Source organism: Labrus mixtus, chromosome 12 (assembly GCF_963584025.1).
Source record: "Labrus mixtus chromosome 12, fLabMix1.1, whole genome shotgun sequence".
In the NCBI taxonomy this organism is placed as follows: domain Eukaryota; kingdom Metazoa; phylum Chordata; class Actinopteri; order Labriformes; family Labridae; genus Labrus; species Labrus mixtus.
The window spans coordinates 15962967-15985968 of record NC_083623.1 but is presented as its reverse complement, the minus strand read 5'-3'; the positions used below and the strand labels follow the sequence as shown (position 1 = coordinate 15985968).

The following is a 23002-nucleotide window of genomic DNA, read 5'->3' as shown; positions in this document are numbered from 1 at the left end:
TCTACACACTGGAGCCTCACATGCGCACACACACACACACAAGTAAAAAAGAGCGGCTGTGATCGATACCAAGCCATTTCTGTAATGGTTCTGTAGTTAAAAAGAAATTAAGAGAATTATTATCTGTCTCAGGCTTCCACCGCAGGCCTTGAGGGAACATGGTTAGCTCCATTTGTGAGGGGCTTCAACGCACCCAAACCCACACACTGACACACTCATTAAATATATTTTTAAAAGAATTGTGGGATATGTGACTGAGCAGCCTGGCAGAAACCTTAATGCAGATATAGAGATAGGAGAAAAAGAGGCATATTTAAAGAAAGCAACTCACAGAGGATTAAATCTAATGGCTTCTTTTTTAATAGTAAGTAAATTATCGATTTGTCCCTCTCTCTTATGTGTTTTTCATCTCCTCCATCTTCCCTTTTATCTACCTTCGACTACAGTTCCGCAATAAAGCTAAACAGTTTTATTACACAATGAGTTAAACAGAGAGAAAATCAAACAGGAAAAGGGGACATAACAAGTAAGCAGGGAGGGGAACTGACTGAGGGGGAGGAGGAGGAGGAGATAATACAAGAGCATGATATTACAGTGCCTCTTCTCTTCCTCATTCAAATGCAGGCTGGAGGCTCAGTGGTTAAGTGTCTGAGGTAAGAGGGGGGAAAAGAGACAGCATAGTCCAGCTCCTGACGCTTGAGATACTTTTATGCACCATGCTTGCTTGCGTGAGCACCATGTGGATATGCATTTTAAAAGTGCATCATTAATTGTGTGAACTGGTGGTGTGCTTAAGACTGTTTCAAGATACATGGGTGTGAGTATTTGCATGCATGTGTGTGTGTGTTTGTGTGTGTTTGTGTATGTAAGAGGTGATTAGTGATCACTAAAGGGTTTTTCATTAGTCTTTCCCTGGGCACTCGACAACAAAGGCATAAATTACCTCCAGCAGATTACCCACTAATCTCCACCAGCGCTCACTCTCTCCCTCCGTTATCCTCATTAATGTCCCCGCCTTTATGATCCCCTCTCTGGTGTGCCACCTAATCAAACAATCAGTGTTACATTTGGCAACTTTCTCTCCTAATTCCTCACGCTTTGCTCTTCTTCAACCTTAATCACCTTTACCACAATCTCCCCTTTCTTTCTTTCTTTCTTTCTTTATTTTTTACAACAAATCCAAATGAAGTCAATCAACCCATCGCTATTCTTGATACAATGAATAGTTATGATGGAATTTAAGATCTCTAAACAGTAGAGAGAAACCTGCAGACATGGCGACTCACACGGTCAGCGTCAGGTTCACATTAGTGGGATTTTACTTCCCACACAACAACTGCTACTGAGCATCTCAAGCTGCTGGGAAAATCTGGTGGTGCTGTCTGAAAGTTTAATGGAATACTGTACAAACAGTCTCCAGTAATATGTGTAAGACTTGTGTACAATCATGCTATGCTGCTGTACTGGTCACATGAATGTTCTCTGTTTACTCACAATGACTGTGTTAATATGCTGATATCAATAGGTTGGATGTTTACGATATTGAGTAACTTTGTTTATATTTCAAATGAGCTTATAAGCAGCTTGGCTGATGATCATGGAACTATTGTTAGCTTAGCACATATTCAGGCATAAACCAAAGTATTGAACAAATACAAACTTCTACCTCATGTCGTTGCCAGTTTCAAATCTTACAAATCAGCTCTAGTTAGGAGAGGAGATGTCTCCTCAAGAATGAGGTCAAGCATTTGCCAAAGTTAGGGGGTTTATATCTGGCAATCCTTAATTGCCAAATAAAATTCTAAAGTTGACATGATTCATGAAAAGAAACACAAACAATGTCCCTGAAGTAGCACTAAAGCAGAAGTCAGGTCATTACAATTTATCCACTAAGAACCATTCAAATGTGTGGCATATTTCAGAGCAATCCATCCTGTAGTTGTTACCTTAAAAAACACAAATATCTAACTAAGGGTGGCATAAGGGGAAAACTCAGGGCATCAACAAAATCAGCTTTTAATCCCATAGTTGCTGATCTATTTCAGTATGGTCCAAAGCTTGACTGAAGTACCATACTGCGTGTACAAAACTGTAAAAAGGAATATAATATTTGAATATGGGCTTTGGTAAATTGCTGGAGGATGTTTTACTGAGGCAGATGCTTGCCAACCAGGCGTTAGTCCTCCAGCTGAAGGATGGCCTCTGTAACCACTTCCCAGCCTGGATGATTTTGTTCAAAGCAATACTCTAGACTCTGTATATATTCACATCGTTGGCAGCATTTCTGCCTGCTTTGACTTTCTGTCTTCATCGCTGCTGTCTGACTTAATAAGTGAGCAGACTAAACCAACAGTGGGAGTGCTTGTGTGTTTTACCTGCTTAAGTCGACCTTGGCCAACAGCTCTCGTCTCTTCCTGCTCTCCCTCTCTTTCTTCATCTCCAGCTCCTCATCGTCTGGCAGCATGTCTTCTTCGTAGGGAAGGTCATCCAGGTCGACGTCGCCCGGCATGATAAACCTGGAGAGTGGCAAGGGAAATGATACATAGTTTAGCTAAAAAATAAAATATGGGGGAAAAAAAGTTGTCAGGAAGAATCAGCCTCAGGTTTGCATCGGTGATTTTTTCTAATGCTTGTGTTTTACATACCTGCCCCCATCTTCCCTGTTTCCTATAGCTATGAGGGCCTCCAGATCAGTCCCCTTCAGGCCGTACATCAGAAGCTCCTTGGCTGCATCAACGTTCTCAGGGACGCGCTCTACACACTCATGCAGCACCCATAAGCGCTTGCCGATCTTGCTCTGGGTGGGATGTAGGGATTGGAAGCGGCAGGAATGAGTTCAGAAGAAATGATAGAAGGAAAATTAGATAAAAAATTAGGAGGGGAGGGTGTGAAAATTGTGCTACAAATTGGTAAAAATGATGCGTGGAATAAAGTCAGGGGGTTGTGCTGCACTTAATGTGCTGTAGCCCTACTCGCCCACACAAATATACTGTAAATTTCAAACCAGAGGTCTAATAATCGGAGGTAAACACTAAAACTGAGATACAATTTCTTATCTCTCTCCTCTAAATCATCCATCCTCCTCCTTTCCTCATTTTCTTGCATCTCTGTCTTTTGTTTCCTCTATCTCTTACCAGATAATCTTGTATTGAGGCGATGCTGACAGTACTCTTCCTCCACTGTCTCTGGTAGACAAGGTCTGAATCAAGATTATACGCTTGGGCTAGAGACAGAGCTTCCCCATATTCTTCATTGTCAATCTGTGGGATAAACAAATATGCACAAAATAAACACATTATGTGAATAAGATCAATATATATGCATGTTTTCCTTACACTCTGGGCCAGATGGCATTTAAAAAAAAACATATACAATAGGAATATATGGGAAAATTATATTTTTTTGCAGATGATTCAGAAATGTGTTAAGCAGACAACTCCACTGGAAAAACAGTTCCTTCTCTTCCTTTTTTTAAAGGTTAGATTCACAATATTCATTTCCTATTCTTTGGGGGTATTTTTTTTTAATATCTTATTGTTTTCTCACGGGAACAGATTCAATCATCATGCACTGTGTTCCTAAAATGATTTAAATGATAAAAATACATTGAATTAATTCCAGCCACATGGTATTTTAAGCAATAATTTGTAGAAAAAAAACACAGATAGGAGAAAGTCCCCGGCACAATCTTTGATCAGACTGAATGACAAAGAAGCCAAGTTTTCAAATACACCTGTGCACAAGCTATGGCACTATCACAATCATTGGTATGTACTTTGAATACTAAAAAACCTGGATCAAAAACAACTCTCAAATAAAGATTTTAATCTGTGTAGCATTGTGCAATGTGACACAGTCTGCATTGTGTCTGCTACAGAGGGGATAAAGAGATTGGCTGGAGCGGGATAAAATATTTGCAGATATTTGAAGAAAGAAAATCAGAGATACAAAGAAAAAAACACAAAGAAAGAATCTAGAGCCAGATATCGGGACTTCATTTAAAAGCATCAGGACTTACAGTAAATAACAAAAATAGCTGCAGCCATGCTAGTAGCAGTTTTAAGCATGCTATCATACTTACAATGCTAGCCATAGCTACATGTATGTGTTTACCACGGTTATCTCAGTTCAGCATGTTAGCATTCTTAAATACTAGCTAGTCTAAGCTAAAAATAAGGTTATTGGTAAAACCAAACCCAAGTGGTGTACAGTTAAGATATTTAACATCAATTAATATGGTGAACATGTTTAACATTCTGTTCTGTGCACCTCCATCACTGTCTGGTTTGGATCTGCAACCAAACTGGACAGACACAGACTGCAACGGACTATAAGGACTGAAGAAAAAATCACTGGTGTCAACCTGCCCCCCATCCAGAGGTTTTATCACTGCAGACTCCTCACACCCTGGACACAAACTTTTCAAACTCCTCCACTCTGGCAGGCGTTACAGAACACTGTACGCAAAAACAACACGTCATAAGAACAGTTTCTTCCCCCAGGCTGTCACTCTGATGAACACTAAACAGTCACAGAGTGTCAGACCTGTCGTGTTGAAATGACTCTAATCCAATCCATCACTGTGAATATACATATATGTATATAGATATTTTTTAATTTAAATGATCAATCTACGCACACTTATTTATGTATATACTGTAATTGACATGTTAATTGACCCATCTACCACATAACTGCATTCTTCTTATTATCATGTCACATCAGCTTCTTTTGCACTATTCACCACTTCACTGTTTCATATTTAGTCATGTAAATATTGGTCTTTTCTTATTATTTAATTAAATTTCAACAGTTTATTGTTGATATTTAATGTTGTACCTGTACATATGAGAGCACAGTTCACCGAAGTTAAATTCCTTGTGTGTGTGTGTGTGTGTGTGTGTGTGTGTGTGTGTGTGTGTGTGTGTGTGTGTGTGTAAGCATACCTGGCCAAAAAATCTGATTCTGATTATTTAAGAATAGAGCAACTGAAACCAATGGTATAATGGCTTCAGCCTAATTACCATGTGCCAAAAGCAAACAACAGCATGATGCTAGCTATCAGTGCAATGGCCAAAGCCAGCATAATGTCAAATATTTTGTCAAATATCTTTTTTATTGCACGAGTATGTGAAGGATGCTAATATTGGCCAATTCTCATGTAGGCTAAAACCTGGATCATCAGGTTTGACCTCAGCAGCATGGTCATGTTTGCAAACTGATTTTAGCATTTTGCCCTAAACACTTCTCTACCAAAGTAAATCCTCAGTGAGCTGCTGACATGGCAGAAGACTTTTCAAATCTTTTGTTTTATATTTATATTTATTTAAATAAGTGTTTTTTTTTTTAACTGGGCTGTTTTCAATGTAAACACATGATGATGCCAAAGAGGCTTTATGTCATATCAATGTCTTACAAAATGATTTGATCCAACAACCGTATGACACCTCAGTTTTTGGCCCCATGTGTGTATAGTACATGTGTGAGAGTGTACTGACTGACACACGCAGACACACACTCAGACACACAAAGCATATCCATCTCTTTCTGTGTGTAGGAGTACAAAGCAACACATTAGCCAGACTGTGATTCCTCGAGGGCAATGAGAACCCCACACAGTTAAACCTCACGTAGGAGGACATCAAAAACTGCTTCTTTCTCTCTCTGGAATCGGCTAATAAAACTGTTAGCAGCCCTATCAGTGTGCTACTTACGGAGGCAGGGTGATACCACCGAACGCATCATCAAACTCCTCAACACATGAAGGGACTGACTTGAGGAAATAACCCAGAAGCACTTGTAGTGACCTATTCAGAGTCAATTGGACTACAAACCTCAAGTAGCTGGAGGTCAGGTCATTCTGACAGCTGAGAGTGTGTGTGTGTGTGTGTGTGTGTGTGTGTGTGTGTGTGTGTAGCCCAGGGTGGAAATGTCAATATAGCATAAGCAACATGAAGACTTTTACACACACAATAAACCAAATGGGCATGCATCAGCCAGTGAGCAATGACATACATTCACATTCAGACAATAAAGACAGACTCCCCTCCTCTCTGCACCCACACGCCTACATGTGCTACATGTGACTAAAAGGAAGGGAAAAACAACTCAAACATGAGCAGCTCAGCAGCTGGACAAGTGCCGTGGGTACCGAGTGTTACACAGAGATAATAATGATATATTACTTTGTAACTCACCACTGTTAGGACTGATGGAGATGACTAATGGCATCTAATGATGATGACAATGATGAAGAAGGAAGTAGATGATGGGTCATAAAAATGACTGATGAACCGTGCTCAAACTTGGGACCGCTGAGAGCCGATACTGTGCTTTATGATAGAGCGTGTTGTTGTCTCTGCTGCAATTTGTAGCGAGCAGCAACAACAGCCATATTTCTAATGCAGCAATTAGCATTTCATAGAAACCCCCGGGACTGAGGAAATAGCCTTAAAGCAGAACGAACATCTTGCTTGGTTTTCATTTCTCCTCAACAGCACTCTGGAGCTGAGCCAACAAAACAATAGCACTTCAGTGAGCTGGCACAGGATTAATTAAGTCGGAAACCAATATTGCAGATCAGGCTGTTATAATTCAGTCAATGACCACACGGATTCATATAACGTCCTTCGGCTGCTGCTAAATTAAGTGTTGAAAAGAAATGAAGAATCACATGGTAAATGTGATATCCACCATTGAAGACAATTGACAGCTGCTCTTAATGTGACTCATGTATCAGTCTGAATATGATAAATGCCATATAAAAAGCGTAATTAGAAATGGAGAGTCTTTGGCATATTAAATAGGTAATATCAATTTCTTAGCCAGAACCAATTCATGCAACTCAGTGAGTCAGAGAACTGCATGTCAGCTCTGGTATTTTTTTTGACATTGCAGAGCTTAAAGAACATTCAAATCCCAACATAAACACTGACGAAAGCTTTTCTTGCTGAAGCAAATAAGATGGGTTTTTTTTATTGTGAGTGTCAAAATGAAAAACTCAACACTAACAGAAATATGACTTAATCCTGTTTATGGATATACAACCTTCAGAGCTCCGACAGACTTGAACACACTGCGACCGCAACAAAAAAGTATCAAACAAAAGAACGTGTGTACAACTGATCTGAAATATGAACACTGCTAGATGTATAGATGTATAGTGAATGAACATCTCAATACCAAACCAATCAACTGGCGATTTATTCAAACTCAAAAAAAGGATTGCTAGAAGCCCAGTGTCAGTTTTGCAGGGGTTTGTTCTGTCACATAAATATTGGAGACATTGATACTTAATGATGCTGCTTTTTATGTAGGGAATGGGTCAATAAAATGATGAAGCTGTAATCCAAGCATGAATCCATTTCACTCCAAAATCACCAATGTGAACAGTTTTTAGGTTGGGCTAGAAGAAAAGGCAGGGGATCAGCAAAGTCATAATCATTTCCAACATCGGTCAACAGACATTACAGCAACCAAGGGTTCTAATCCGACCTCAGCCCTTTGCTGCATGTCATCCCCCGAACTCTCCTCCCAACTCTTTATGTCCCTCTTCAGCTGTCCTTTCTAATAAAGGCCAAAAGTTGGAAAAAAAGTAGAGCTAAAAAAAACATTAAACAACTTTAAAATGAGTTTCCGACAGTTCCTAGACCATGATGGTCCTCAGAATGGTTAAAAAGGTGTGCAATTACTAGACATCCTCCAAGTTGTATTATTATTGCTATTTAAATCTTTTTATCTTATTATTTTGGTATTATATTTGTGTTTTACTGATTTTTTTTTATATCTTGTATTTTTATTTATTTATTTAGATTTTTGCGTTGGTTTGAGGTATGAATATTCATGTCTCGGATTGTTTTTTTTTTTTTGTATCTGTATTTGAAAAAAGAAAAAACCCCAAAAAAGAAAGGTGTGCAATGGAATAGTTCATGTTGAACTGCAGTGGTACAGGGGTCTCATTATCCTCCCTTTATCTGAATCTGCAATTTAGATACTCACTAATGTGTTAATATGAATTCAGGCTTGGTTATAAAAGTATTTTAAAATTCAAAAGGAGGACACCAATGAAGTTTTCTGTGAACTCTCTTCTGAATTTACTTCTGACCCTGCTAAAAAAAAGCTTTGCCAAGAGGAGCCCTCTGTCCTTGGCAGCATATTCTGGCACCAAAATTCAAAGTTAAGCCCTCGTAAATGAAATGCACAAGTTGAGTGCTCTAGAAGAGTGAGATTAAATTCATAAAATGCACATGATCACTATCTCCTACCTTCCTGCGGTACAGCTCCTCAGGTGTTGTCGACCTCAGGCTGACCAGACGGTAATTCTTCATCACGGTGCGGGGGCGTTTGCGTGGCGGAGCGAACCGCTCCATCTCCGTCACGTAGTACAGGCCCTGCTTGATGTAGCCAAAGTAGCGGGCTTTGGCTGAGGACTCTTCATCTGAGTCAGAGTCGCCGCCGTCGTCGCCATCCTCATCCTCACCGGCTACTCCGCTCAGGTTGCTCTCCAGGCGCCCACGCTTCTGAGCCAGCTTCACCTCACACTGTGGATAATAAAAAAAAATAAAAAAATCAGCATTAAAGACGGGAAGGAGGTAAACTCAAAGATAAAAAAAAAAAAAGGATGGGAAAGAAGGAATTAAATATAAAGGTGCACTAGAGGATTTATTACAAGAGATAAAACAAATACACAAGTGATTTAAACATTACTTTTATAATGCCGCTAACATATGGCTTTAAAGTGATCATAAAGCTACAGCTGTCTTTCTACATCAAAGTACATCTGTTTGGTTGGCCTAATTGAAAAGAGACAGCTACAAAAACAGAGGAATGCCTATTCTCCATGATTGAGAATGTCAGATTTACAGGTTTTGCCCAGATTGGCTTTCTTATGCTGAGTATGGACACTTCTTTGCCAGCAGGAGGTGAGGACTGAAAAATGAAGCATGGAATGAATGCAGCACACTTTACATCTAGCTGTGCTTAAGCGGGTAAACACACTTAATTTAACAGCCTCGTGCCGGATCAGCAGGCTGTCTAACAACAGCAAGGTCAAGCTGCTCGATAGGACATCTAAATCTACGCTGTCCAAAGAACTTTTCCCAACTTTCCTCGCCCTGTTCTGTAGTTTTGTGATTGTTAATTTTTCATCAGTCCTCATATTCTGTAATGATACCCCCCCCCTGGGTTTTAGATCGCTAGAGAAAAATGCTAACCCCTCCAGCTGAGCTCTGCTCCCGTACAGGGTGTATGAAATATTTAGCACCTGTAAAATGTTAAGCGCCTTAATCAATGGAGGAGCCAGCCTTCAAAGTGCTGCACTAATACACGACCCCATCACCACAGACGGGAAGATGCACATGTTGTTATCATCATAAACACACAAGGTCACAGTTATGCACATCTGTGGAGGCGTAAACGCACAGCAAGCTTCATGTTGAAGGTAATTTCAAGAAACATTTCACAGAACACAAACCCTCAGCTGTGTAACCAGCTGCACACGCACCCATCCCCCACTCCATGCTCAAGCAGGCTGATGAAACCTTTCTAAAAAGTTGGCAGCTGGCTGGTAAAGAAATGCTTCTCCCTCTATCGCCCTGTGTCTCTCTATGCAATCAGAGAAAAAAGAAAGAAAGACTAAGGGCCGGGAAAAAAAAAAAAAAGGAGTATGATGGGAGCTCTTTGTTGGGGGATAAAAAGGAGGGATACATATTTCATCATGACACATTTCGACCATTTTACAGACACATATATGCAAGTTTTTCAACAATAAATATAATGTCGACAAGATGATCATACAGGACTTTTCCTTGGTGAGAAAAAAAAAGCTGTCCTCCTCAGTGCCATCACATCAGCCTGCTGTTCAAAGGATCTATCAAAAATCAATGCATACATCTGTGCTGTAAAACCATGATGGATTTAACTACATACCATGCTCGCTTCACAGAAGAAAAAGGTACATTCAAAAGCACTTTCTAGTTGTGAACATTCAATTTTGAAACAAAAGATCTGACAAATCCATAAAAGACCTTTGACCCGTCTGATCTAGTCCCTTTTTCTCTCCTGGTGCATGCTGGGTCAGGCTCCAGGCTTATGTGAACAGGAACTGAAGAGGCACTTAAGAAGAAGGACATAAGGATGAATTGTTTTCTGTTGGACAATATGCCGTTCATAAGCCTGAAGGCAGAGATCTTTTATGTAAGACTGGTACTAAAAGATGCTTACATGAGCCTTAGAGATCATTCTATGACTTTACAAAACGGCCTCTCTCTGTTTACTTTACCACACACATACTGTACACACACACACACACACACACACACACACACACACTACTGTCTTGACATTTACCTCAAGGCTGAGGAAGCCCCCATCGTGTGCTGCAGTGACTCGAGGTGACGACTCGAACCACTCGCAGGATTTCCCCAGCAGATTGCGAAGCGTCCTAACAGAGGAGACGGTAACGGAGCCGGAACAGCGAGCCAGGATCAACACGTTGTCACTCCACCAGCTCACGTCCACAAGTGGGTAGTACTGCTCCTTATCTGGGCCAGGTAAAGACACGAGGGAGTTGTTTAGTTTTACAAATGAGGAGGAGAATGCAGCAGAGCCTGTTTTTATTTGATTTAGTTAGTTATCAATCACACCTTCTATAATCGTGCACTCTTATTTCTTAACTTTTTTGGAATAAGTTTCCTTCCCTGAGATCTTTACACATGTGGGCATATCTATCACTTGTCATGCATGGGAGGAAGACTCACACAGATTATTGCTTACACAAGCTGTCACAGCTACCATCACTACTGGCCCGAAACTGTCAAAAAAACAGACTGTACAGCTTCCCAAACAGGCCCACACACCTACACATACAGGCAGTTACACAAGCACAGAGAGGCGCACTCAAAAGCACGGACACAGTGGAGGGAGAAAAAATGTTTGCAAAAGCCTTGATGTTCTCTGTGCGCTTGTACTTGTAAATAACTGTAGAACTGTGTGAATAAAAAGTGTCAAAGATCATTAAATTGTATCCAACGCTGTTCTGCTGTGTCAGCAACAAAGTCGTCTCTCCCCGGCCCCTCAGGCCAAACTACCTTTTATTTTCTTCCGCCTCTCCAGCGATGTCTTCCACTCTGGGTTGATCTCCTCAAATCCTGGCTGCGGGGCGGACCGAAGGACCAAAGAGGATGGGATGATGAGAAGAAGTAGAAGAAGAAGAAGAAGAGAGGGAGAAGGGGGGGGGGGGATTAATCTGCTAACCCTGTTTACACTTTCAGCACACATAGCGGGAATGAAGCAGAGCATACACACACACAACGTATAAGTCGGCGAAACATGACAAGTATAAGTTCTCTGTAATCCATATCACTTGCTGTTTAATGGCAGAACAAATAGAAATATACACACAGTCTCCCCTCTCTCAATACACACATACAGTATGTCTGCCAGAGAGTGATTACATTAATACAGTTAGTCAAGCATCGAATGTCATAAATGTACCAAAAAAACATCACAAACAACAGCAGTGCACAAAGGTGTACTCAGCATTAGCTAAATCATGCATGCTTTCAAAAAACAACACAAGCAGCTTAAGAGGTGTTCTGTTGTACCTGCTGGTCTTGGCTCCATGCGGCCCTCTGTCTGAAGGAGGGGACGTCCCACAGAGACAGACGCCCAGAGAAGTGGATGACAGCCAGGAGGGTACCGTCCGGACTCAGACTCATGCGGAACACGCCGTCCTGGACATCACAAAATGCAGATACATAGTTTTTTTTTTTTTAAACCATTTACTGATTACCAGATCCTTCCCATTAAGCTTTTAATGACAGTAGAGAGCAATGGAAAGGAGAGAGTTGTGTTACCTTTTCATCCCCCTGTCTGGAAAATAATCTGAAGCTGGGCATCCTGAGGAAACCTCTCTTCTGGTTCTAGATATAGACAATATATGACAAAATATGTGTGAGAGGTATATTAACTTGAATGATTTGTGCAAAAACAGGTGTGTGTATGTGTGTACTGGTTCCCTCACTGGATCGACGTCGTCCTCGTAGCTGGTGACCTGCTTGTAGTGAGGTGAGCCAGACAGAGTCCTCCAGGCTGTAATCCCGCAGCATGAGGCCTTGGATGTGATGTCATCCCCTGACTCACAGCCTCCCACCAGCAGCAGTCTGAAACACAAAAACATACGCACATGAAAACCACACATTTGATCGTGCACTGACGGATCTATTGGATTATAAGGTGGTCACTGTGAGGTCATTCTGACGCCTGGGTCCAAGCCAGGGGTCATCAGTGAGCACTCACACTTCTGATGTGCCATTTAGCAAAGAAGCAGGAGTCATTTATCGGAGGTTTGTTTCACAATCAATGGCCAAGCACAGATAAGACACGAACAATACCGCAGTGACCACAGTGATCAGCGGGTCTCTCCTTGCAGAGAAACACAGCAGATGCAACGCCGGTCAGGAACTCTGAAAGAGAGGGGGTTTGGGTGAAGCAGAGCAGTCCAGCTCAACACTGCCCCCTAGTGCAGAGACACAGGACATATAGGAAGATCTGAAAGAGCTGTGAGGGAGTCTGCAAACTGATGGGAAGTTTATTTTTCTTTCAGAAGGGTAGGTCAGATGTGAATAAAACCAACTTCCTGTACAGTGTTGGAAACAGATGTTAGTCGACTAATAACAAGTAAACATAAACACTGTTGCAAGATAACAATGTTGACTTTAAAGACTAATAAAAAAATAGAAATCCTCTTTGTGTTAGGTACGTTTAGGAATGAAAGCTAAAAACCAGTGGGTACGTTTTTAATTCCAACTTTAAAAGAAAAATAGCATTAAATTAATTTGAAACTGCTTCATATGTATTTATATGGACCGCAGTTTTCAGTCCATAATAAAACATAATCTCTTATGGGTGTGTTTGTTTGTTTAGAGCAATGAAGTCAATAGTAATACCTAGGAACCAAACTATTAAAGACTTAGTGAAGTAAAAACTACATTTCCCTCCTATGAGTGGTACATAAAAAACTTAATCAAAATGGTATCATCTGATGAATGCCTGAGTCCAAAGATGGTGACAAAGTCATCTTGTGGCATGAGTAGGTCTTGCCATCCTTTAGCTGATATACAGTTTCATTTGAATTCTAAAGAAAAGCAACTAAAATTTGACTCAAGTGTACACAAATGCACATACTGTCAATATACTCTACCACTGCTCTGCATATTCTGCATATTCATCGTAACATGCAGAATATCAACTCTGACAGCAGTTTGGAATCATTACTTCACATCTGGAAACATTTCCCAGTATCTGTGAGCACATCTGTTCAGCTCATCATACATGGCACACACTCCAACAGTGTCTTTGTTAACCTTAACAGGTAACAACTTCACAGCTCTACCATACATACCTAATAAGTATGTTCAGCTGTTAGAATGACTTTTTTTATACCCACCTCCTCACCTTCCCTTTTTTCTTATTCTCTCTGTTGCTGACCCACTTTTCACACAGGGATCATTAAAGTTTCATCTCATCTATCAGTTGGCAAACACTTGACAGTAGCTGCCAAAATCCATTAAGCTGCCAAACCAAGCTTCACCAGCCAAACTAAACCTGGTTTGTGCAGACCGGGGGAGCGTGGAGAAAAAAAAACAAAAAAAAAAAACAGTCAGGCCATGGGTGTGAGCCAGACATTATTAACCCAAACCTCTGAATGCTACGTGATGAGGGAGGCCAATGACATGTTAGGCTGCTCTCTTGAATTCCTGCATGTATTGCATTAAAAAGATTGGCTCATTTATTCCTTAGTAGGCTTCCTAGCCCTGATCCATAATGTAACATCCCCCTATGCCTAAGAAAAAGTATGTACATAAAAATACCTTGTATTCACTGCTGCTTTATTACAGTTTATTACGGACCAGGTTTCATTATTTGTTTTATTTGTATTGAACTAAACTGTCCGCATAGGTCTCAGTTAACTGAACTTTAATGCAGTAAATTGACACTATCCTTTTTTTTAACTGTGATCAATAAAAATACATATTTATGAGCATATTGACGACACGTTGCAGTCTACTCATACTGCCCCTGGACATCAAATGATGAAAGCTCTTGAAATCTCTCTGCTACTTTCCAAACTTGGTTATTTAAGCTGTATGTGCCATCGTGAAGCATCATCATGGGCAATGAGTTTATGGGTGAAAAATTGATTCAAAGGATTTAAAAGCATGTTTGTAGATGTTTAAATTTAAATGTGGGAACAACAGTCTTGATGAAACAGTGTCGTAACAGGACTGTGGAGGCCACAGAGGGGGGAAAAAAAAGAGTATCAAGAGAATGTGTTTATTTTGGCAGCATGTTAATTTTTTTAAATATGTATTAATCGAGAAATATATTTTGCATGCCCCTTACGTCGTATATAGAACCAACTTACCGATGTACAGGATGGTAAATTGCCGAGGTGATGCCATGGGAGTAGTGAGTGGAGAAACTGAAGCTGTGATTCTCCTGGAAGTTCTGATTGGTTCCCACACTGAGAGGGAGGGAGAAGACAGTGAGAAAAAAAATATGTCACCTATAATTGCACTGAGGCAAACAAACAATCAAAACACGAACACCCATGTGCAAAATGTTAATGGTGCGACAAAGCTGTTTTGGGGGGAAAGATGACAGAGCAATTTAAATCGCGGCAGCAATTAAAATGAGACATGGCGAAATATATAATCTAATCTAAGTGGGCAATCTAAATTAGATTGGTACAAGAGGAGATTTTGTGTAATTTGTGCAGAGGATCTCACTGGGGAAATGTTTCATTGCCATGTAAACCGGTAGAGAGGAAGGGAAGGAAGGAAGAGGGAAGGACAAGGAGGGAGGAAAGTGAGCTTAGAGGGAAAAAGACGAAAGATTTGAAAGATTCCCACGGTTCAGCTTCCTCGGGACATTTGAGTGTTAATGCCAAAGTGAAGCAGTCGTGTCTATTTGAACTCACACACACACACACACACACACACACACACACACACACACACACACACACACACACACACACACACACACACACACACACACACACACACACACACACACACACACACACACACACACACACACACACACACACACACACACACACACACACACACACACACACACACACACACACACACACACACACACACACACACACACACACACACAGGAGCTGGCACAGAGTGAGAGAGAGAGAGAGAGAGATGACTTACTGTGGAGGCTCAGCAATAATTCTAAAATGCTAATTCAAAGTGTTTGAGCAACAATATTGGAATGCAGTCATATGAAGAAGAAGAGTGAGTTTAAGCTCCGTACTGAAAATGAACCTTTAAAAACAAGCCGGCACTTTCAGAGTAAATCCGGTGCAAATGTCTCGCACATCTTAATTACCTCCTCACACACACACAATCACACCTCGGTGGCTTCAAAGGCAGAGAACACCATTTATCTGCCTGTAATAGAAAAAATAAATCACCATTTTCTACCCGCTCTTTGCAAACATCACTATGCACACAGAACTGGAGGGAAGTCACAGAGTGCAGGATGTCGTCTGATTTGAAATTCAGCACACAGACACAATATCATCCCGTGTCTTGGAGTGTCAGCACACCAGGGCTTGGTGTGACTGCAGCAATCATACTGGAATTAAATGAGAAATCTGTGAAATAAATCCAGGTTAATTAAAAAAAGAGAAGACCAGGGCAGCCATGAGGAAAGCTAGCATGTAGAATCTTGCATGTACGCACACACACACTCAGATGGCATTGATCAAATATTCTAAATGTGTATTTGTGTTTTTGATTGAGGACTGCTTTGCAAAGGAATTGGTATTCAAAGAGAGGTGCAACCAGCCCCTAACATATAGACAAAGCATGTGTGTGCAACATGCATGCATTGAAATCAGCAGAAAATAAAGCAGCTCAGGCACAAAATCCAGGAAGGTTGTTTGAAGTTTTTGGTTTGAAGAGGCCAAGAGAAAAAGCCTTCTGAATGTTTTTGCTTGTTTTAAATTCCAACTGCCACAAAATGTTAAAAAAAAAAAAAAATCAAAAAGAGACAAAACTAAATGTTGTTTTAGCACTTCATGGCCGATATTCACTGCCTCATTTATATTTGTAAAACATCCAAAGTTTATGATCTTTCATTTAAGGGGGGGGGGGGGTTACTGCATCACAGGATGTTTATACTGTATGTTGCCCTGTATCAGTAGGAAATGCATATATCTTCATTCAGAATATTTTATTTATAATTGGAAATTTTGGGGCTTTTCCCGCCATTTGAAAAAAAAAAAAGAGCTGTCCAAACAGGATGTGGTTGCTTTCCTGAAGGCTCTCGGTTGACCTCAGTCATATGTTTCAGAGCAAAACACTCACTTTAAATCATTTTGAGTAACATCTAATTTCCACCCTCCAACTTCAAAATGGACTGTGTAGCGTTGATCCATTAAATACAAGCCAAATAAAATCAAACTCACCTGCAGCTGTATCATGACAATGTATTCAAGGGGATTCAAGCAAATACTCGTGCGAGACACTGTGCAGGAAATCTGTTCCATGGGTATGATGAACTGTCTGCACATGTCCATGCAAGGGCTGCCATTGCTCTTAATGATTAGATTTTTGGTATGTTTTGGAAGGATGCAGAGAGTGATGCAATCAGGTGGGGTCCCAATGGAGCACTGAGCTTATCATGAACTGAGAGCTATAAGCAGTTGGCCCAGCTGGAAACCTTCAACTTGAAATGCCCATTTACATTTCACCATTAAAAGCAGTCAAACTGTTATTTGACTAGTAAAAGATAAAAAGCAGGGTGCAGAATATACAGTGGATGCCTTTCAATCAGTCCATTATCAAGGAGTACCAAACACCGCACTTGAGATCAACTGTGACTTTTAAGACACTATGCTACTTTTAAACGAAACAGTGAACCGGATTTGTCTCACCTGACGAGGTAACTCTTGAGTCCTCCACCGTACGTGATAACAAGCAGCTCAGCTGACCACTGCGCGCTGGCTGTGTACTCCAGAAAGATCAGGCCCGCCACTGCACAGCTGAAATCCCCAGGAAAACTTACCACCTGTGTGAAAAGAAAGGGGAGGGAGAAAAACACAACATTCAAACTAAGTCGAGGAATATGTCAAACGGAGATACTTTTATTTTTTTCATCTATGTTTACAATCTTTTGATTTTTCGGTTTTCATCCTCTCCTCCAGAAATAGCTGTAAGTCACCAGCAGAAAGCATCCTTTTTCCATGGAATGGAATTCCACGCCTTGTTTTTTTCCTCCCCTGTTTGAACACCTTAATATGATGTTTTCATTAATCAGCTGTTTGGTGACCCAGCATCTCAGCTGCTTGAAAATCTGCTGTACTGATTGTGAGGACTTTTCTCCCTGTGACTGCGTGGGTTTCCTCCGGGGTGCTCCGGTTTCCTCCCACAATCAAAGACCCTATAGCTCAGGTGAATTGGAGACTCTAAATTGGCCAAAAGATTTTCAATTTGACTTCATGATATATTCATTTAATTTAATCTTGATTTAAAAAAAAAGATGATTTCAGATTTTGTTGTTTATTGTAGCTGACAGTATTCTGGTTGCATCATTTTGCTCTAAACTATTAAAAACAAAAATCCATCATAACAGTATCAGTGTATGAGTCTTTGTGTTCTTGGAAGGATGTTCTGGTTTTTTTTGGGGTTTTTTTTCTGTAAGGTCACTCCATCATATAGGTGGGACAATAAACATTACTAATTAGATTTTATAACATTTTCTAAGTTTACTAATAAACAAATTGCTTCCAACAAAAAACGGTTTAGTTTTAAACTTCATTAGTGAATAATAAAATAAGTACCGTAAAATCCGGTGTATAAGATGCACTTTTAATACCTATTTTTTCGTCTTAAAAGTTGGCTGCGTCTTATACACCGGTGCGATCAATATACCAGTATAAAATACTGAAACACGCGCCGTCATTACAGCGTGTGCAGCAGCCACTAACTGCAACCTGACGTGATTAAAAACCCATCCCCATTCATTGTGTATCGAAAGCTAGGGGTGGTATTCCTTTGTTTTGCAGGCAGAAGTTGACGGCAAAGGACTATTTTGGAATATTTATGCTGGTCAACCTGGCAGTCTGCATGACGCTAGAGTCCTGCACTTGTCTGCACTGTGGGAACTGGCTGAGAGGGGGAAAATGTTTTCACAGGTTCACAAGAACATCGGTGAGCAGGAGGTTGGTCACTACATACTAGGAGATGCTGCCTATCCACTCACTAGCTGGCTCATGAAGCCTTTTCAAGACAATGGTCACCTCCACGACAACAACAGCTCTACAACCACAAAACAAGCAAGGCGAGGGTTGAAAATGCATTCGACCGGCTGAAAGGAAGGTGGAGATGTCTGCAGAAGCGCAATGACTGCAGTCTTGACAGAGTGAAGTCCATGGTGATCACCTGTTGTGTACTTCACAACCTCTGCGAGAGCCTTGATGAGGAGTACAGAGAGGAGTGGGGTTTACCTCCTCCCCTTTCCCCAGCCAGATGTGCTACTGCCACCTGGGGCAGAGACTGAGGGAATAGAAGTGTGTGCAACCCTGATGAATTATCTGAACCCTTTGGCTGACAACTAACTGACCACAACACTGAAGCTTCACAGACATATTTATGAGTACAAAAATGTTACACCTAACAGTGAGAAGGGATATCGTTTTAATAAATTAATGAAATAATTTTAAAAAGACATCAAGCCTGAGTTTGTGTGCTTTTTCTTCTTTCATGACTTCATCTGTAATATACGTGGCTGCATATAACTACAGTAATCTGTACTTCCTCACAAACCTTTATTTATCACATAACAACTAACATATTTATTTTTAACAGAACTTTGATTTATTTAATATCTTAATAAATAAGTTAAATAGAAAAAATACAGAGATAAGTCAAAAAATCATGTGAATTAGTTCATTTTAATAAATAAGGTAAGTATTAAATAAGTTAGAGGGTAATTTAAAGAATAAATAGGTTGAAAAAAAAAAGTGAATTAAGTTAATAAATAAGTAATACAATTGAGCATAAATTATTTTCAAACAACAAAAAGACTTGAGGGGTCAGTCCCATTCAGGGTGCAGTACAGATGACCTGGGGTCTCATTTATAAAAGAGTGCGTAGAATCCATACTAAAAATGTACGTGCGCCAAAAACCCGGAAATGGCATGCGCACAAAATGATTCAGATTTAGAAAACCATTCGTACGCACACCTGCACGCACCGTTCCCTTTATAAATCACGATCCACTGTTCCGCCCTCTACACTCCCACATTCAACCATAAACGGTCAATCCAAAGCAGCTCGTGAATGAAAATGCATACAAACGAGGGGGCATATCAAAGGTTTCCAGCGCTGGATCGCGGCGAAACCCAGAAGTTTAGACAAAGAAACGAAACTTTCTGACCCAGAAACAGAGGAGTTTGTGAATGAAGTGAAGAATAAAATGGACATATCGGTAGTTTACTGCAGCAGGAGGATCACAAACTTAACAAAAATCAGAGAATGACACCACGTCGCTGCTGCATTCACCCTGTCCTATGTGCCAAAACATCCGCCGTTCATCATTACGCACGAGTATATCTGCAATGTTTACATGTTAATGAGACTCACACTGACTTCTTCATATTGTCAGAGTGCTCACGTCAGTCAGCAGTCTGCCTCACTGTATCATATTAGTCATGAAAAGTTTGATCATCGAACAAAAACATTTGATTGTTGGCCCCTTTTTTTCGTGGGAAACTCCGTCTGCTCTGTGACTAATTATGAGGATATATAGGCCTAATGATCGTGTCAGAGATGCCCCAATTTAATGTCCACACTTGAATTATTTACAGAATAAATATGTGCAGCTGATGAAGACATTCTGAGTAACGAGAAGGCGAAATGTGTGAAGCCATCGCCGTGTCTCTGTGCGTCTTGACGCAGGCATCTTCATTAAAACTAAAAACCACACTTGATGATAAATGCACGATACTGAAAGATATTAATGAAAACTGGTGGCTCTATGGTCTCTGTGTTAGTCTAATGTTTAACTCTACATCAGTGATTACATTAGTGTACAAGTCCAGTCCTCTGAGGTCCGTCCGGGATAATGAAGGCGAGACGGCGCTGATGAAATATGTATGAGGCGGACTTTTATTTTTTGTTTTTATTTGTTTATAATGTCATAATTAAAGTGACTTATTGGAAACGGCTCACTACATGCGAGATTATAGCCTAAATAAAACCATCGGTTTGAAAGATTATGATGGCGTGGATCTGTCAGTAAATTTTGATATTTAGTGAAATAAATTGTGGAAGAGACATCAGTATGTATCTGCAGGCTTCAATTCGCCACTTCGCCGTCTGTGTCGCCAATTTCCCCTGCCTCCAAAATGAACGTACGCCTGGGTCACAGTTTGCTTACCGGTGCGCACATTTTACCGTCAGCTTTGTTTTTATAGATCACAAACTTTGCGTGGGAAAAGTCGTACGCCAGTTTCGGACCCAGTTTTGTGCGTACGCAACGGTTATAAACGAGACCCCTGGGCCTGGTGCCCTTGCCATCTTAAATATTTTGATGTTCCGCTTTGAGGAATCAAAATCCCGTTGGATTTCCTCCGTCGTGTAAATGCATAATAGCGCCTGGACTTCGTTGTCGGTCCATTTTTCCGTGTTACTCTCCATTTTTTTATGATTTACAGAGCTTCTTCAACTAATATTTAGGCCACTGTTATTTGATGACGTTTACTGTGGGATTTAAAAAATGGCGGTTGGTGGTACTGGATTGGCTCTTGTGTTCGACCAATCAACGTACACTAACGAATGGAATCCCGTGCATGTACGTCACTCAAAGTCCCTCTTGTGATGAGAGAGTACCTTACCAAGAAGCAGGAGCTAAAAAGGTTCCTCTAAACAGGGTTATAGGAACTAAAATTGTTCATAGTTCCTGCGGTCCGGAAACAATAAAAAAAGAGGGAAGATTCCAACAGTTCATAGAACTATGAAAAAGTTCCTGTGGTCGGAAAAACCATGAGATAGAGATGAGATAGAGGAGGAAACAGAGCAGCACAGCAGAGCAGGTGGTGCTGGTGTTATTGTGCAGACACAAGAACTGGAGATACGTCACCAAGCAGAGTTGCACTAAAGGAATGAAGATCACAGACTAGAGTGAGAGAGGTTTGACTGGGGCCCTTTGGTTCTGATTGAGCGGATGGAGGAACGGGAGGTGTGATGGGACGGAGCCGGAGGAATGATAATGCAGAGCACACAGAGGGCATTGAAGTGAGGCCAGATGGACTTGAAATGGCAGCACACAAGGAGAGCTACTGAGACACAGACACGCAAGGATGACAGAAATGCTGCAGGAGAGACGGAGAGGAGGATCTAGGGAGTGGCACGCGTGTGAAGAATTAAAGAGGGGAGTCGAGAAGACGGAGAAGAAAAGAAATGGAGACCGTGGGCAAACGGGAAAAGAAAAAGAGATCCGTAAAGAACGAGACAGTGAATAAGGAGGCATGACAGAGAAGGAGAGCACAGAGGATGTCTGACATGGTGATGATTTCTTACAGGTGACAGGCAGCTCAAAGTGCCAAGTGTGCTACTCTGAAACAGCAGAAAATGAAGCAGCCAGTCAGTTTGGATGTCTGAAGTCTAAAAAAGATGTCAATGTAAAGAATCACATTCAGTCAAATCTGCTATCCTTTAGTCACAATCTGCTGCCAAACGTCCTTCATTAACTTTTAATGTGTCTGGTGATTTTATTCTGAGAGAAATCGAAGCAGCCTGCACAACTGATCATATTCACAAGCTCAAGGTGGGAAGCTAATGTTTACTGTTTTAACATGGGGATTCAGGCTAATTGTATTTATTCCACTGCTTCAATGAGCCAGCTACAGATAAGGGACGAATAGGGACGAACGGATGGATAGATGATCATTTTCCGTGGAATTGTTCTGTATTGTGCGTTACTTGTAAACTGCATTCGGAGGGAGTCCTTTAAAAATAACCGCCGTAGCATTTGATAATGTGTTATGAAGCAAGGGCAAGGTGTAAAATGTCTTAGCTAGCTGGTTAATGGAACTGTAAGAAAAGGAATATAACAACATGCCTACAGGTATGTATCCTGTAGCACTACACGACTGATCACAAGTAGAAACAAGGAAGTGTTTGAACACATTTTGTCACCTTTTTGCTTAATTCACTCAAACGCTTACTAGATGACATCATCTTTTGACCGACTGATGTGATCAGATAGGAAAGGTGTCAAATTCTTTAGCTATCTAGTTAGTATAATCATTATCATTAATACTAACGTTTCCTATCATAACTTGTATCACTCCGCCACTGAATGTTTAATCCAAGATAAGAATTTGTAAGTTGTTGTCTTGCAGTAGAAAATGAGTTCATATGTTGTAATACATGTTGGAGATAACCTATAATATCTTTAGCTCTTTACCTTTTTTATTATTTTAACTTTATATGTTGTTATTTTTAACGCTTTACCTTTCATAATTGAATCACACATATTATATTGCTATTGTGTGCAGTATTAGTCTCTACTTGTCAATCGATTTTCCTTTGTACTTTTGAGGTGTTGTTATTCATTTTGCAGGTATAATAAAAACAAAGCTTGATCGATTGAATGTTAATATTTAGCCCTTTGTCAATATTGTCTTGTTGTTGCCTATCATTAAAGAAGAGGTCAAACGATTTTGTAAGATTTCTCTACGTTTGGGGCGCTGGTGGCGCAGTGGTTGGTGTGGAGGCTATGGTCCTCTGGGGGGGCGGCCCAGGTTAGAATCCGGCCTGTGGCTCCTTTTCCGCATGTCATTCTCTACTCTCTCTCCCTGATTTTCAGCTCTATCCAATATCTCCATTGAAAAGGCACAAAAAGCCCACAAATGAATCTTTAAAAAAAAACAGTCTTCCAGCTTCTCATCCTGTGCTTGATGTCAGAG

General features: G+C 40.6%; 1 protein-coding gene across 1 annotated transcript in view; it reads right to left on the bottom strand.

Moving 5' to 3' along the window:
- Nucleotides 1-23002, bottom strand: part of nbas (NBAS subunit of NRZ tethering complex) — a 161698-nt gene that overhangs the window by 128466 nt on the left and 10230 nt on the right. The window contains exons 8-18 of the mRNA XM_061052279.1: nucleotides 16964-17097; nucleotides 14426-14524; nucleotides 12023-12161; nucleotides 11856-11921; nucleotides 11604-11732; nucleotides 11088-11151; nucleotides 10348-10541; nucleotides 8265-8540; nucleotides 3135-3260; nucleotides 2646-2797; nucleotides 2376-2516 (exon numbers count right to left, since the gene is read on the bottom strand). Coding sequence (XP_060908262.1) covers nucleotides 2376-2516; nucleotides 2646-2797; nucleotides 3135-3260; nucleotides 8265-8540; nucleotides 10348-10541; nucleotides 11088-11151; nucleotides 11604-11732; nucleotides 11856-11921; nucleotides 12023-12161; nucleotides 14426-14524; nucleotides 16964-17097 — 1520 coding nt within the window. The remainder of the gene's footprint in view (nucleotides 1-2375; nucleotides 2517-2645; nucleotides 2798-3134; nucleotides 3261-8264; nucleotides 8541-10347; nucleotides 10542-11087; nucleotides 11152-11603; nucleotides 11733-11855; nucleotides 11922-12022; nucleotides 12162-14425; nucleotides 14525-16963; nucleotides 17098-23002) is intronic.